Source organism: Bufo gargarizans, chromosome 4, assembly GCF_014858855.1.
Source record: "Bufo gargarizans isolate SCDJY-AF-19 chromosome 4, ASM1485885v1, whole genome shotgun sequence".
Lineage (NCBI taxonomy): Eukaryota > Metazoa > Chordata > Amphibia > Anura > Bufonidae > Bufo > Bufo gargarizans.
In genome coordinates, this window is record NC_058083.1 from 410,149,641 (window position 1) to 410,165,525 (window position 15,885).

Sequence of the window (15,885 nt, forward strand, 5' to 3'; positions counted from 1 at the left end):
TGCATGGCATGTGGATGAGATGCGTGTCCTTTTTTCCTACCGGATGGTACTTTTGTCTGACTTTATATCAACTACTGGATGGCTTACTTTGCAAAAAAATATTACTCCAGAATAGTGCACAATTTTGGTGCAAAATGTCAAGACTGAGGCCGAGCCCCTTTCCCCTCTAAGCCGCATTCTTTCCTTTTTTTTCTTTTCTCCATAAAACTAGATGCAACAAATTGCACCAAACTGTGACAATTTACAACAATCACATCACTAAACATGGGTCATTATCTTGATAAAATATAGCCAAAGCTACCTCTTGGTTGTAAAGGCCAGTTTCTGTCTGTTCTGGTTGAAGAGCAGTTTGCACAAAAAGACGTTCCTCCACATCATCCAACCAGGTGGAGGTGGCTGAAACAGCTTCATAAAGTTTCTTCTCTACAGGGAGAATCTTCTTTTCCCCAAATCCATTCTGAGGAAACATATAAAGATCATGATGTTAAATGTTATCTGCATGAAACTAAGGACGTATATACCCTTGTGTATGTGTAAATGTATCCAATGTTTTCGTTTTGAAAGTGCACAAGTCTGGCGCCCTTACACGCTGTGTACTTCCGCTAAGCTGTGAAGGTTTCCTCCCTCTTCTCCACTGCGTGCTCCTACTGTAGGCTGTGCCTGGCATCCTCCTCCTCTCCCCTGACGTCCTGAGGGGGAGGATGACGCATGGTTGACTAAAGGCGTGTATTAATTGGCGTTCTGCCTCATCTTTTATTTATCTGGTGTGGAGGACTATAGACCTGCTCTTACAGGAATTGCACCTTAACACTACAGTGCTGCTGACTTCTTTAAAGTATATGTGAAATAAGATTTTTTTATTCTATATTTTGGAGGGTTTTGTCAGAGGAAATGGTAACCAGAAAATATTAATCCGTTTAAGATTCTACTTCTTAGCACTATATACCTGAGAAGATACATCTTCCAGTGCTTGGTTTAACCCGTCCAAAATGTTGGCAACTTCTGATTTATCTTGAACTTGTTTGTCTCCTTTGTAAAAAGGCACCCCAGAAATAACTCTGTTTGTCTTGTTGAACATCTGCTTGGAGTGAAAAACATAGTTTAGTTTAGAAAGATGAAGTAAAATTTAACAGTTCCAACATTGCACTATACTATTAGTTGTTTGTGGATGTAGGTCCTCCATAATTACCGGCTGCTCTTGCTCCTGTTGTAAGGAATTTTGCACTAGTTTTTCCTTGGTGCAGAGTTCCTGGTGCAGGGTTTCCCATTTCTTTTTCATTTGGTCTAGTGATGTTGGCTTCACACCTTCCAAACCTAATTCCCTAGATAACGAGTCGGGTCCCTCACTATGTCAAAAGAAAAGGAAATATACATATAAATATGTGTAAAGTGATCCAATATTTACTGGAAAATTCCTATTGACAATCCTTAAAAAAGATGTCCTAAAAAGATCCCTACCATCTAAAAAATTCCATTAAGAAAGTAAGGACCTGTTCAAGTACATGATTTTCTGGGCAATTATTGGGAGCAGGTGTTCATAGGAATGCCTGTTCCCGATAATTGCCATAACCGAACAAACGCCGATTTGTTGGCAAATTCACATCTTACACCATGATGAAAGATGCCCGGTTATCAGTAGCACGTCTCCCTGTGTAATTAGGCGTATGGCCGAAAATCAACAGAACTAAATGAAGGGGGAACGACTGCGGTAGTTTGCATCAGCATGTGTAATCAGACTGGTGCAAATGAACATTGTGCAGTGTAATACAGCCCTTAAGCTTAGAGGAAAGATTTGAATGACAAATAAATCCTGTAAACCCATCAGTTACAATTTCCATATAAATAGAAGAAAACACCATACCTGATATTTGACCGATCACTGGTTGTCTGCTGATTAATTATTTCACCTCCACGACTTGCAACTGATTGCAATAATTTCTTCTGCTCAGCAAGTTCTTGTTCCAGTTCCTAATACACAGCACCAAAAACAAAAAGTGTTTTATATCGTACTATATATATACGGAAATGTATCTTATTTCTTAAAAAAACTTCACTGTGAGCAGGATATGGGAACTAGGACCGATATGAAAAGCATATGATAGCTCACAAAGAGGTATACAGCAAAGGCAATAATAACTATACAAGGTGTAGTATCTACGACTATACAAACCACCAAGATGCTTTCACTAACGTACCATGCACAGATGTATCCTGGCCTTAAGCCCTTTACTTAAAGGGTTTCCTTGAAATAATCAAAAATCTTGGAGCCTAAAATAAAATATCATCTTATACTCACACCTTTCTTCAGCATTGTTCTCAGCAGCGCTGGTCTGGTTCTTCTGCTGCTGTTTGTTTGCAAACTGCAACGGGGGTGTACCAGGATAGGGCACATGACCACTGCAGCCAATCACTGTCCTCATCTGATGGAAGTGATTGGCTGCAGAGGGGATGCTCCATACACCTGTACATCACTGTGCATGTCCCGGGCTATTGCAGGGCTTGTCCGAGATTATTAAAGCATACCTAAACTTTTATTTTTCATAATTCAATAGTATAGGTCAGTGATGGCAAATCTCTGGCACTCCAGCTGTGGTAAAACTACGACTCCCATCATGCGCCATTAATTTCTATGGGGTTGTGAAAACAGCCAAGCAAGTGTACATCTTGGGAGTCGTAGTTTTACCACAGCTGGAGTTCCAGAGGTTAGCCATCACTGATCTAGGTGATAGTAGTGAACTTTGTAATATATTTTAGAAAATAATATGCAAATGATAATTCAGCAAAAATGTATAGAAGTTCACTGGGTTTTACCTTTTGCTTCTGCAGACTGTTCTGCTTTTGTAGAGATCGGGTCGTACGTGCCTGAGCAAGCCATTCCTGGACGCTGGGGCTTTGTGAAGAAGATAATTCTGCTTCAGACTCCTCTTTTTCATGGAACGTCCCCTGAGCAAATATAAATAAAATATGAAAAGGCCAGCACTTGGCATGCCTAAGACTTTCAGTAGGCCATTTTCCTCTTGCTCGTAGAAGAAGAGGTATTGTAGCAAATATTGCGTCTTCCACTGTTATCTCTACTGATTTGTTGAGACTTCACAGTGTACTTGCTCTATGTCTCTTAGCTAGACAAAGACTGGTGCCCCCTCCAGACTCACAGTTTTATTAGTGGGCTGTCTAGTGTGGGTGTCTATTACCCTCCCTATAAGACCTACTTTTTGACCTGCTTTCCCTAAAACACAAGGTTAGATTATAGGACAAACCAGGAAATACATGGTGTACCCAGCTGATTCTGCAGCTTCCTGCTGTGGTGTAAACACAATAATCTCTTCACTCACAGGCTCACGTCAGAGCTTCTAATTCAGATTACGTGACGTAAGGCAGAAGAGATCAGTCAGTCACGTCTACTGATTCTTATTACGAACACCCTCATAGTGTTGGTAAACTTTACCGAGCTTTTAAATCTTTTGTAGACCAGGATCACAACTCACTAATAACGAGATAACTTATGAAAACTATCTATTTTAACAGGTGTTTTTATATTTCAATGTCAACATGTTTATGAGGAATCGAGATGTAATAATGAAAACCTGCCTTATTACTAATGTACTTTTATACAGAGACTGCATATACTGTATGGCTACCAAACAAAAGCAGCACAATGCTCATTTCTTACTACTACAGATGAGTGAAGTTTTGAAAAAATTGATTCGGCAACTTTGCCAAAGTTAGCTAAGAAATTCGATTTGTTCCGAATTAATTAGTAAATCATGTATACCCAGGACACTCTGCAATGGCACAATAAGCAAATTATTGCTGTTCTGGCCTGCAATCCCCTGCAGGTTATTTGACAGTAAATATGGAATATTAATCAGCTCTGGCATACGCACTTCTCCAACCCCACCGCTCTCCTGTCCTACAGGTGGGAGCCCTTCTTCTGCCATCTGCTTTTCCTCCTTTCCCACATTATCTAATATTGATGAGCATATTTTATCAGGAACATCCAGCTCCTCCTCTCTCTGCATCTTGCTGACTTTTCTAGGACATGGAGAGTTTGAAGGATGATTTGGAAGAAGTAAAGCCAGCAAAAGATGAGGATGGTCATCATTAAGACCTGGCCCCTCTAAGGAGTGCAGACTGGGTGGTATTGGTTGGCACGCTGGCACTGGTATAATAAAGACTTCCATCTTATTGGTATTGAATTACATATCTTAGTTTACGGCTAATGTAGGAATAAGTAAAGGTAGTAATAAATAAATAACACTGATGCAGCATAAGTCTACCTGGACTCTCCCCGCATTCTTCCTTGCCTATATTCTTCTATTAATAATTTTCAGCAACACTGTTCCTAGCACATGAGCGTTTGCCACGTCTCTCCCTATGTTCAGCTCACAAGACAATGGAGGAGACTGTACGGGATGAGGGTTTTATAGGGTGATCTTGCATTCCCGGGCTTGTTTCTTTTACACTTAGTTTTGCTTTGTAATAAGTGCAGCCGTAATTTTAGGAAAACAAGATTCGTTACCACGAAGTGCAAGAAAATTCAGATTAGTTTAGTATCAAAGTTTTCCTAAACTGCAGACCAAATTCCGCTTCGAATGATTCGCTTTGCTCAACACTACTTATATATGACCCAAACAGATGCATTGGCAGCTGACATTTATTATTGACTGCCTCAATCTAATAAAATATCTAATGCCTCAATCTAATAATAAAGCAGCAGAGTGTGCTGGGCAGGATATCGGGCAGAGGTTGACTGAGCATGGAAAAGCCAATTGCTTTTATTGAAATATTGAAGAAAGACAGAGAAATCTCTAAACTCCACGCCACAGTGCTCGCACTATAGTATAAATGATTTAACAGAAAATGAAAATTGACACAGTAAATTTTTGCGTAAATTTGATTCACAAAATCAAAAATCAGTTAGCTTAGATTATTAGCTGATTAGGTAAAAGACATTATTACTATTGGTTAAGGCCTCATGCTCGTGACCATATTTTCACTCCGCATCCTATCCACATTTTTTTGCATATCGGATGCAGACCCATTAATTTCTATGGGACTGCAAAAGATACAGACAACACACCATGTGTTTTCCGCATTTATATGTTCGTTCTGCAGCCCCACAAAAAAATAGAATATGTTGCATTCTTGTCCATTTTGCAGACAAGAATAGGCATTTGTAACATAAGGGTAAATGTAGGATGCACAAGGCAGGTAGCCATTTTTGCAGATTTGCAATTTGGGCAACAAAAAAAAATTGATATGATCGTGTGCATGAGGCCTAAAGGTGTAAATTTTAAGGAAGTGAAACATTGCACAGCACACCCTGAGAAAAAAGATCAAACAGCAGGCATTTCCCAAACCAGAAAACAGACATGTTCATTACATTTTCTACTTTCTTGTGTGCTTTCATCTCGCCCCATGCTAGCTTAGCCTATGGAACAAGCAAGACACAGACGTGCTGTTAAAGAGATCCATTACTGAATGCTACTTACTATGAACATGACAAGAAATATTATTCTACTCTATGCGATGTATATGTACTATGTCTAGCACTACAGTTGTCATGGGTTAGTGCAGGACTTTTTAGTAGCTCTTCATGTTATAAACAACAATATAAAGGTACAGTAGTAGCTAATGCAGGGATTCCCCCCAGAGAGTCCTCTGAACCAAGACAGTGAGGGTTTTGTCTCAAGGTATTTATCATGTAGAGAAAATAAACACAAGGCACTTACTAATGTATTGTTACTACCCATATTGCTTCCTTTGATCGCTTCATTAATTTTTCCATCACATCATACGCTGCTCGTTTCCAGGGTTTATGACCACCCTGTCATCCAGCAGCAGTGGCCGTGTTCGCACACTATAGGAAAAAGCACCAGCTCTCTGGTGGCTGGGACCGTGGGAGAGTGCACTTGCATGCTGCTGCGGTGGTCATAACCCCTAGAAATGAGCAGTTTATAATGGATGGAAAAATGAATGAAGCCAGCAAAGGAGGCAATATGGACAATAAAAATACATTAGTAAGTGCCTTGTATTAACTTTCTCTACATGATAAATGCTACTTGCTGAAGTGAGACAACCCTTTTAAAACCTGATCAGTGGTTTCCAAGAATAAAGCAGGGGCAAGAGCTGGCCTTTTTATTACAGGCATGGTAAACATAGCCTGTTCATAGATGCTGGCCATGAAAAGAAGTCGGCAAATCTAAGCAAAAATACTAAATTATTGCAAGAATCCACTTTCTTTCACCAAGTTTCTTGGCGGTAGTATTGAGAACATAGGTTCCCTGGAGTTTGAAATAATGTTCAGTGGCCCCTCACGAAAATAAGCTCATTAGTAACTGCGCTACTGACTTGTACAATATGTATGTTATCTCTGTATGTAAAAAACTTCACTGTTATGTACCGACATATGACTCTCACATTTATCTAAGGATACAACTCTAGGTGGTGATGCACAGAATTCCAAATCCGTTTACATTAAAACCAAAGGAGAATGACAAAAAATCATTTGACGGATCATTAATAAAAAAAGTTATGAGAACTGTACCTGAATGCTAATTTGCTTGTCTTGTAGAACCCTTTGCAGTTCCAGAAGGCTTCCCTTTAATGTCCTCAGCTTCATAGCTAACTGTTCAGCCTCTTCCTTAGTGTGGGCCTTCCCTTCCATAAATAAGCTCTCACTGTGCACAGAAAGCTCAGATAGAGCCACCACCTTCTGTTCAATTTCCAACAACATGTTCTGCAGCAGAGAAAACAAAGACGCAAATTCAAACATTTTATAAAACAAGGATCCTTGTCAACATTGGCACTTGACTGCCAAAGCCCATTTCTGACCAACAAAACCAAAAAGAAATGACGGTCATTTGTGTTTGTAGATCCATCGAATGTTCACCACATGTAAAGATCAACGTCTGAATTTGTTAGAAATGTGGTGTGTCTAAGAAACGGTCTCGCACACTGCATCATTCCATCATTCTTCAAGTCGATCATCTGCACCCTATACAGCAACCACTAGACAGTCTTCTCTTCTACAAATGAGCCATGTGTTACACTGATAAGCCCTTCAGAGGTTTGTGAATGACTGAGCATATCTACATAATCCGCTTTACAGATTAACCTGCATATACAGATCTGTAACTGGGTATTCTTTCATGGGATTTTCTTTCTTTTGGGATTTGTATCTTCCCAAAAATGTCTGCAACCTACGCAATGAGCCAAATTCGGAAATAAAACTGGATTGATCAGTCATTTAGAAATGCAGGTGATATGACATTAATAATCAATTACAATTTATGTTTAAAGGGGTTCTGCAGTTTTTTTAAACTGAGGATAGATCATCAGCATCTGATCAGCGGGGGTCCGACACCCTGGACCCCTGCCGATCAGCTGTTTGAGAAGGCAGCGGCGCTGGCAGTAGCGCAACGGCCTTCTTGCTGTTTACCTCTGGCCCAGTGACGTCACAACTAGTATTAATGGCCTGGGTGCAGCTAAGCTCCATTCAAGTGAACAGAGCGTAGCCCCGCCCAGGCCACTGATACTAGTCGTGACATCACTGGGCCTGCGGTAAACAGCGAGAAGGCCGCGGCGCTACTGCCAGCACCGCTGCCTTCTCAAACAGCTGAACTGCAAGGGTCCCGGGTGTCGGACCCCCGCCGATCAGATGATGATTATCTATCCAGAGGACAGATCATCAGTTTAAAAAAACTGCAGAACCCCTTTAATTCTATACACAAAAAGTTTAAATTTAAAGCAATTTTTTTTTGCAGAATGGTCATGTGTCACCTTCTCTGTTATACAATAGCTTGATTTGATTGACTTTACCTGGCAATCAACGAGCTGAGCTTCCATGTCCATGGGCTGCTCCAATGCACGTAGCACATTGTTTAAGGTGGCTCTAGCACCTAGCAGCCAATGATCCAGCTCATCAGCTTCAGTGCGGTATCTCTGCAGGGCCTGTTCATGACGCTGTTCTTCAAGCTGTTCATTCAATTTTTCCTAATGATGTAACAATTTGTGTGTATTACTAGGTCATTTTGGAAAACATTACTAGAAAGCTGTTTCCTCTGGCAGGAAGAACCCATTCTTAGCCAATGTACTGCAGTTGACATCATAAACTGACTAACCCAATACATGTCTGTGGAAGACTTCTATGCAGAGGATAACCACACAAAAGAATGTACTATAATAATATAATAGAAAACCTACAATACAGAACATTCAATACGTTGACACCTGAATGCACATGAACTTCGCCTTCACTAAATTTCACATTACCTCTAGCAGTTGGCGTTTTCCCGAAGCTTTCATTCTGATGGTGGCCATCCTCTCCGCCAACACAGTGAGTGTGGATTGCAGAGCTAGCTGATCCGCAGTCTCAGAATCTAACGATTCTGAAACGAGTTCATCTGCAAAAGATGCCTGCAACTTGCTGATTTCTTCTTGTAACATTAAGATCTCATCCATGAGAGCCTGAAAAGAACATTAAAACACTGTTCAGTTTCATGGACTAAAGTATTTTTACATTGACTTTTGTAAACGAATCATATGAGCAATTCACGCACCTGGTGCTCGGCCATCTGACTTTCAGGGGTTTTGCAGGGTTCTAAGCTTTCGTTCAGCTTGACCTCAATGGCCTCCATTTTGGTGGAAATAGACTGTAGAGAATCTTGGTACCTTTGCTGTCGTTCAAGAGCCTCATATAGAGTACGCTGCTTTTCACTTATCTTATAAAGTAACACATACGTAATTTATGTCATTGTAGGTAACAAATTTAAAATAAAACATACTTCAAATAAACATTAGTAGAGTTTCTTAGTTTTAGGCCTCATGCACATGATTATATTTTTCGTCATTTTTTGCAGATAACGCACTGACACATTCATATCTATGGGGCCACATGTTCAATTTTTGTCAGTTTTGAGGACAAGCATAGTCCTTTCTATTGTTGGAGGTGAGAAAAATTTGGAATCATAAACGGTGACCGTATTTTGCAAATCCGTTGTTTGTGGACCAAAACACGGACCCAGCCATGTGCAGGAAGACTTAGTAATAAATCTTTAATAAATGTACACTGTAACACTCAGTGAAGATTCTTTGGAAATAGATCCAGGGGTCATCTGGAAATTACTAGAAATGTAAATGCCATGAAGCAAAGATGCCCATGATAAGAACATAGTCCTACCACTCTACAAATCACTAGTCAGACCACACATGGAGTACTGTGTACAGTTCTGGGCTCCTGTGAACAAGGCAGACATAGCAGAGCTGGAGAGGGTCCAGAGGAGGGCAACTAAAGTAATAACTGGAATGGGGCAATTACAGTACCCTGAAAGATTATCAACATTAGGGTTATTCACTTTAGAAAAAAGACAACTGAGGGGAGATCTAATTACTATGTATAAGTATCTCAGGGGTCAGTACAGAGATCTATCCCATCAGCTATTTATCCCCCGGACTGTGACTGTGACGAGGGGACATCCTCTGCGTCTGGAGGAAAGAAGGTTTGTACACAAACATAGAAGAGGATTCTTTACGGTAAGAGCAGTGAGACTATGGAACTCTCTGCCTGAGGAGGTGGTGATGGTAAGTACAGTAAAGGAATTCAAGAGGGGCCTGGATGTATTTCTGGAGCATAATAATATTACAGGCTATAGCTACTAGAGAGGGGTCGTTGATCCAGGGAGTTATTCTGATTGCCTGATTGGAGTCAGAAATAATTTTTTCTCCCTAAGATGAGGACAATTTGGCTTCAACCTCATGTTTTTTTTTTGCCTCTCTGGATAACATTGTGAACTGAATGGACGTAAGTCTTTTTCCAGCTTTAAAACTATGTTACTATAATTTAGAATTTGCGTACTTGAAGAATCACAAAAATGTTGATTGTTTGAAAAACTGGTAACACAGAAACTTTGGATTTTGAAGACAGATTTCTATAATTATATTTCTGAGTTGAATATACATTTTTGAATAAAGTTCATGTAGTGTCACTGTTGTGTAAAATAAGTAGTGGGGACAGCACACATGGCCAGTCTTGTCCTAAATGTAATGTTCACCAGCCCAGTCTCTTCAGGCTAATATTTTTCCAAAATTAAACATATATTCTCCAACATCTTCATAGTTGGAACTTCCACATCATTAACTCTGAGGGGGTCAATACGTGGGGTATGAATGACATGGAAGCTCCAATGAAGAAGAGGCTGTTTCCTTGTGTAAACATCATGTTACATAATGCAAAGTTCATAAACAGTAAAAACCTACCACATTCTTCAAGGTCTCCCAAGAGCGCTGAAGATCATCTAGTTTGGCATTAGCAGCAATCTCTATCCCTGACTCGTACATTTCTTGAGGTGAACTGGTTTTCGGTTGGATCTTCGCTGCATCCGTCTGCAACTGTTCAGCAGATAAGGCCTGGTAATAAGCAATGTCCTAAGAGCATGAAGCACAACATGGTACTTTCAACAGATCACATACCATAAGCATGCATGCTAGTTCTTGATGCTACAGCATGTGTTTTCATTGCCTGTATTTCCTTTTTCTACAGTCTTTTTTCTTTTTATTATGTTTCCTAATTATTATTTATTTTCAGTATTGCCCCTGTATAATTTTTTTGTCACCCTACTATTGTTAGTATGTTACAGTACTCAATAAAAAAAGAGTACCATAGAGCAGCAGTTCCACATCACGGCATATGTGTGGCACATGTTCGGACAGATTTTATAAAAAATTTTCAAAGGAAGAATTCAAGGAAAAATTGGTATTACATTGTTATAATGTTCCTTTTTACATCTGATTTTGGTTCAAAAAAATACTGCAAGTCGGGAGCTGATAATTTTTACTTTTGCCGCCCAGCTTTATTGTAAATTTTACTTATGTTTTTAAATCATCACTAGATCATGTGCATAATTATCTATATTTCAGGAAAAAAATGTGTCACATACAAGTACTGATAAGCCAGTGGCATCATACATGAAACTGTAAAATCTAAACTAAAAGGAACAAAACAAGTCATAAAGGGGGATGTTCAGCCGGTACATTAAAAAAAATAAAAGCATGATGCTTGTTTGAAAAAAGGCTGTTTAGCCGAAACGTGTTACATCTGCCTGTACTTTGTTTATGGCAATAGCATGAAGATTATTAGCATCAAAAAGTGAGTGGTGATCCACTTCTTCTACTTGGATATACGGGCCTAGAACCCAGGATATGAGCACCACCTTCATCCGGGGTGCTGACTGATTATTTCTACAAATTGTGTCAAGAGGGACCTGGAAGTAGAGACCAGAGGGGACCCGGGAAGCTTTTGTTTTTATTAATCCCAGAGGGGACCCTGTTTTTTTAAATGTTACATCCTGGACAAACCTTTTAAGTTTAGTAAACTGAATCCCTAATAATGTATACATGCTAAAACTAGAAACAAACAATATCGTGGGGTCCTAAATTGTGCCTGGACTCTCTCAACATGTAGCAGCCCACATTCAGACAGGGACGGATAAAGGGGTATGTATGACGCTGTACATTGATGTATGAGAAAGGTGAAAACAGGTTGGACAAAAAAAAGCTTTTCAATATTGGAGACTGCAAATGGATATGGTACATTTACATAATCACATATGCAGGGGCAGACGACTGGGTACTTAGTTAGTCTTGGTACTTATAGTAAACAGCCCATTATTATCATTATTATTATTAGACACTAGAGTTATGAAGGGGTCTCATGCAGTGCTGGTGTGCATCCCCCGAGTCCTAGGTAAATCCATATCCTGCATTCTCCTTTAGTGTCCAACCATAAAGAACAGAGGAGCTGCTCCTTTTTTCCTAACTAAGACTTTAGAACTGATGACCTATCCTCCAACACCCGGGACCCTCACTGATCAGTTGTCTGAGAAGGCACCGGTACTCCTGCGACCACCGCTGCCTTCCCCGTGCTTACATAGGGCCAGCAATGCCATATACTGCTCTAGCAGAACCAAATACCACATTGCAGCACAAAATACCTCCTCAGACGCTATCCCTATGTGGTGGCCAGTGCCACACTGCCACGTTCCATCCTCCTCCAGGTGTCTCAGCATGGAAATACAGTTCAATTCAGGAGGCAGGAGGGCACCTGTGGCCGCCAGCCATGTACATAAGGTCATTGACACTCCTAGTGTTAATTATCTTAGGAAGTGTCAGATAATTACTTACTTACTTCTGGGTTTCCCTGTAGGGTCTATGGCTAGTCCACCCCTGCATATATGCACATACTCCTCACAATTTCTGGAGATGAGATAGTGTCACCACAAGGAAAAAAGGAGCAGCTCTTCTGTTCTTTATGGTTGGACACTAAAGGAGAATGCATGATATGAATTTACCTAGGGCTCAGGGGATGCACACCAGCACTGCATGAGGCCCCCTGGTAAATACTATAAGTCTAGTGTCTGGGCTAATAATAATAATGGGCTGTTTACTATACTGACTGTACTTTTATATGATATCATTCACAACATCAGTGAGATGTTCAATACATTAAAGGGATACTCCTAGTAAGGCTTACTGCACATGAACGTGTGCGCTCCGTGGTGGTATCGCGGACCGCATTTACGGATCCGCTATACACGGACACCGTTCCGTGTTCATTCCGCATCACGGATGCGGACCCATTGAAGTGAATCCGGAAATGCGGAATGGTGCGGAACAGAAGCACGGAACGGAACCCTACGGAAGCACTATAGAGTCCCGTACTTCCGTTCCGCAAAAAGATAGAACATGTATTGTGCCTACACAAAATATCTGATTTGGGTTGTTAAATGTGTATGATTCTGTGAAGCTGTTTTAGAAAGCGGTGAAGAGAATTTCCGACACCATGCACCACAAAACCGCTTATTTGCAACGCAATGTGCTACAATAATTCATAAAATGTGCTACGATACGCCATAAAGCCCTATCCGAATTATACATCAATTTTTATACCACCTTGGAGCTGGTGTAGTTTTTGCCTACACCACTCTGCGGAGTCATTGAAAAGTAGGGTAAATTTACAGTACATTTTCATTCCTGGGGGGTTTCTTAGTCACCTTTTTGCTACAGTTTTTCTAACAGGGGAAATAGATTTATTATCTCCCTTGGGTCTGACTATGTGTTGTTGCATCTCTTGAATTTATGTTGCAACGGCAGGAGGAGGCATGGCCAGCCGCCCCAACAAATTTGTCTTCATTAATGACAGTTTTCTGGCACAAATGAAGCCAGAAATCTACGGCAGCTCTGAACTGTCATAGGCTCCATGGACTGAAGGAGGATGCGCCTAATTTATGATGAGACGTGCGCCTTGTCATAGAAAAATCTGCCCCTAAGTGCCTGTAAGTCTACATTAGGGGTATATAAGGCTACCTGCACACATTGTCAATTACGCATAATTTTTCCATGAGGATTCTCGTGAAAAAACAAAACAAAACGCAATGTGATACAGTACCAGAATGGAAACTGACAGACTCTGAAATCTGCAGCATGTCAATTCTTTGCGCAGATTTCACCCTTTTATATGCAAGGGTGAGATCTGGGCAAAACCACATCAAATCCACAAGTAACACGCGGATTTAGTGCGGAAATGCACAGAAATTCATATGGAATTTCGGTAAGACAGTCTGCACTGACGTGCAGGTAGCCTTAGCCCTCATGCACACGATTGTTGTTTTGGTCCGCATCCGAGCCGCAGTTTTTGTGGCTTGGAAGCGGACCCATTCACTTGAATGGGGCCGCAAAACATGCTCCGTGTTGCGGTCTGCATCCGTTGCTCCGTTCCATGGTTCGCAAAAAAAAAAATATAACCTGTCCTTTTCTCCGTTTTGCGGACAAGAATAGGCAGTTATATTAATGGCTGTCCACGCACACGGACGCCATCTGTGTTTTGCGGATCGTCAATTTGCGAACAACGGTCGTGTGCATGAGGCCTTAGGGACAGCCTTTTGCTGGAGCTGATGGGCAGGCTTATAGACAGGAGAATCATCTCTAGGTAATCTCCATTAGAGCAGTGAGGCTTTCCCTCAGACAGAACAACAAGGGTCTGTCTGCAGCCATTTAAATACTAATCTGTTTAACTGAAGGCCACTGGTTTAACCTATTTCTTGCAGCGGCTTCTTCTGCCTGGAATACTTGAATTTTAGTGCAATGTCTCATAAGTAGGTGCTCTCTAGGTCTCTACAAAGTTGGCCGAGCTGGTAGTAGTGGCAAGTATGGTGCAGTGGTTCTTTATAAAATGCTTAGAGCGCAGGCAAATACTAAGCAAAATGATTTTCACCATCAGAATATTATTGCTGCATTACCTGGAATCCCAGCAGGCTTTAGGCCTCATGCACACGGTCGTGTTCCGCGGCCGAGAGCGGACCGTGGAAGCCCGGCCGGGATTCCTCCTGACAGCATGAGCGCGCGGCGTCATTGGTTGCTATGACGCCGTGTACTTATGCTGTCAGGAGGAATCCCGTCCGGGTTTCCACGGTCCGCTCTTGGCCGTGGAACACGGCCGTGTGCATGAGGCTTACTATTTGAAACTTAGATTATCACATAGTTAAATAGAAAATCATTTCCTGAAGAGAATTTCAAGTAAATACTTAATGGCAAATCTATAGTCCAGTAGATTCTTTGAAGATTGCTTATGTTTGGATTATGAAGTTATTAAGGGGCATCTGTCAGCAGATCTGTACCTATGAAACTGGCTGACCTGTTACTTGTGCGCTTGGCAGCTGAAGGCATCTGTGTTGGTCCCATGTTCATATGTGCCCGGATTGCTGAGAAAAATTATGTTTTAATATATGCAAATGAGCCTCTAGGAGCAACAGGGGCGTTACCATTACACCTAGAGGCTCTGCTCTCTCTGCAACTGCTGCATCCTCTGCACTTTGACAGCCTAATGTACTATGAAGTGTTCACTGCCTGGCACTGTGAATCAAAGTGCATAGGATGCAGCAGTTGCAGAGAGAGCAGAGCCTCTAGGAGTAACGGCGACACCCCTGTTGCTCCTAGAGGCTCATTTATATATATTAAAACACAATTTTTCTCAACACAGACCAACACATGTCAGCCAGATCCATAGGTACAAATCTGCTGACAGATGCCCTTCAACCACATAAAACAGCTAATATGTTACCAGGCAGAACACACAAAAACACAAGAATAATAACAAGACAAAACAAATCTTCCAGACAAGTGCAACCCTTGATTTTCTGGATCACATAAAGACACAAGTTGGTTTAGAGAAATAGAGAGACAGTAGTAGTGTCATATTATGAGGGCCAATGGCGCAGAAGCCGTGGCAATACCAGTATGTGTGAGGATGCCCTAAACCTAGAGAATTGAGTATTTCTCTAATATAATAGTATATATTAGAAAAAGGGAGGTCTGTATGTGCATAAAACAAACTTCCTATGGTAATAGCTCAAGAGATGATGACATTAACTGCAATAACCATGATGACTCCACGCAGGGGTCCAGAAGATCTAGCTCTGCACTTGCTGGCATCGGGTAAATACTGCATAGTGATACCTGGTTAACAGAAGCATCTGTATTAGCCACAGGTGAAGGAGACCGACAGGCTGGTGGAGAGGAGATCTCACTGTTGGTACCCTCCTCTCCTGATTCCTCAGTGACAGGAGACAGAAGAGTGTGGCAGCGACCAGCGGTCATCTGTCACAGGAGAACACCGGAAGAACCCCAGAGGACAGCAAGCAGATCAGAAAGAAGTCAGAGATTGGACACAAAATCACAAACACAAAAATGACAAGTAGCGTATCTACATAGAGGGATATAGAATTGAGGGATCCGTTACCGGCAGCCTGGTAATAATATCTCTGTGTCTAAAATTATAACCAATTACAGATGTAGCAGAGCTGAATTTGTAATTTACCTTATTTTGAGCAC

General features: G+C 41.1%; 1 protein-coding gene across 17 annotated transcripts in view; it reads right to left on the reverse strand.

Annotated features, from left to right (window-relative positions):
- SYNE1 (spectrin repeat containing nuclear envelope protein 1) overlaps positions 1–15,885 on the reverse strand; it is a 451,533-nt gene that overhangs the window by 108,541 nt on the left and 327,107 nt on the right. For 6 of the 17 annotated variants that reach the window (XM_044288568.1, XM_044288579.1, XM_044288573.1 and 3 more), the window contains 12 exons: positions 15,511–15,651; positions 10,258–10,425; positions 8,562–8,723; positions 8,275–8,469; positions 7,822–7,995; positions 6,548–6,739; positions 5,384–5,431; positions 2,812–2,943; positions 1,862–1,968; positions 1,190–1,346; positions 947–1,081; positions 302–457 (listed from right to left, as the gene is read on the reverse strand). In XM_044288568.1, the coding sequence (XP_044144503.1) occupies positions 302–457; positions 947–1,081; positions 1,190–1,346; positions 1,862–1,968; positions 2,812–2,943; positions 5,384–5,431; positions 6,548–6,739; positions 7,822–7,995; positions 8,275–8,469; positions 8,562–8,723; positions 10,258–10,425; positions 15,511–15,651 (1,767 nt within the window). The remainder of the gene's footprint in view (positions 1–301; positions 458–946; positions 1,082–1,189; positions 1,347–1,861; positions 1,969–2,811; positions 2,944–5,383; positions 5,432–6,547; positions 6,740–7,821; positions 7,996–8,274; positions 8,470–8,561; positions 8,724–10,257; positions 10,426–15,510; positions 15,652–15,885) is intronic. The other 11 variants (XM_044288574.1, XM_044288567.1, XM_044288576.1 and 8 more) reach the window with 8 other exon arrangements.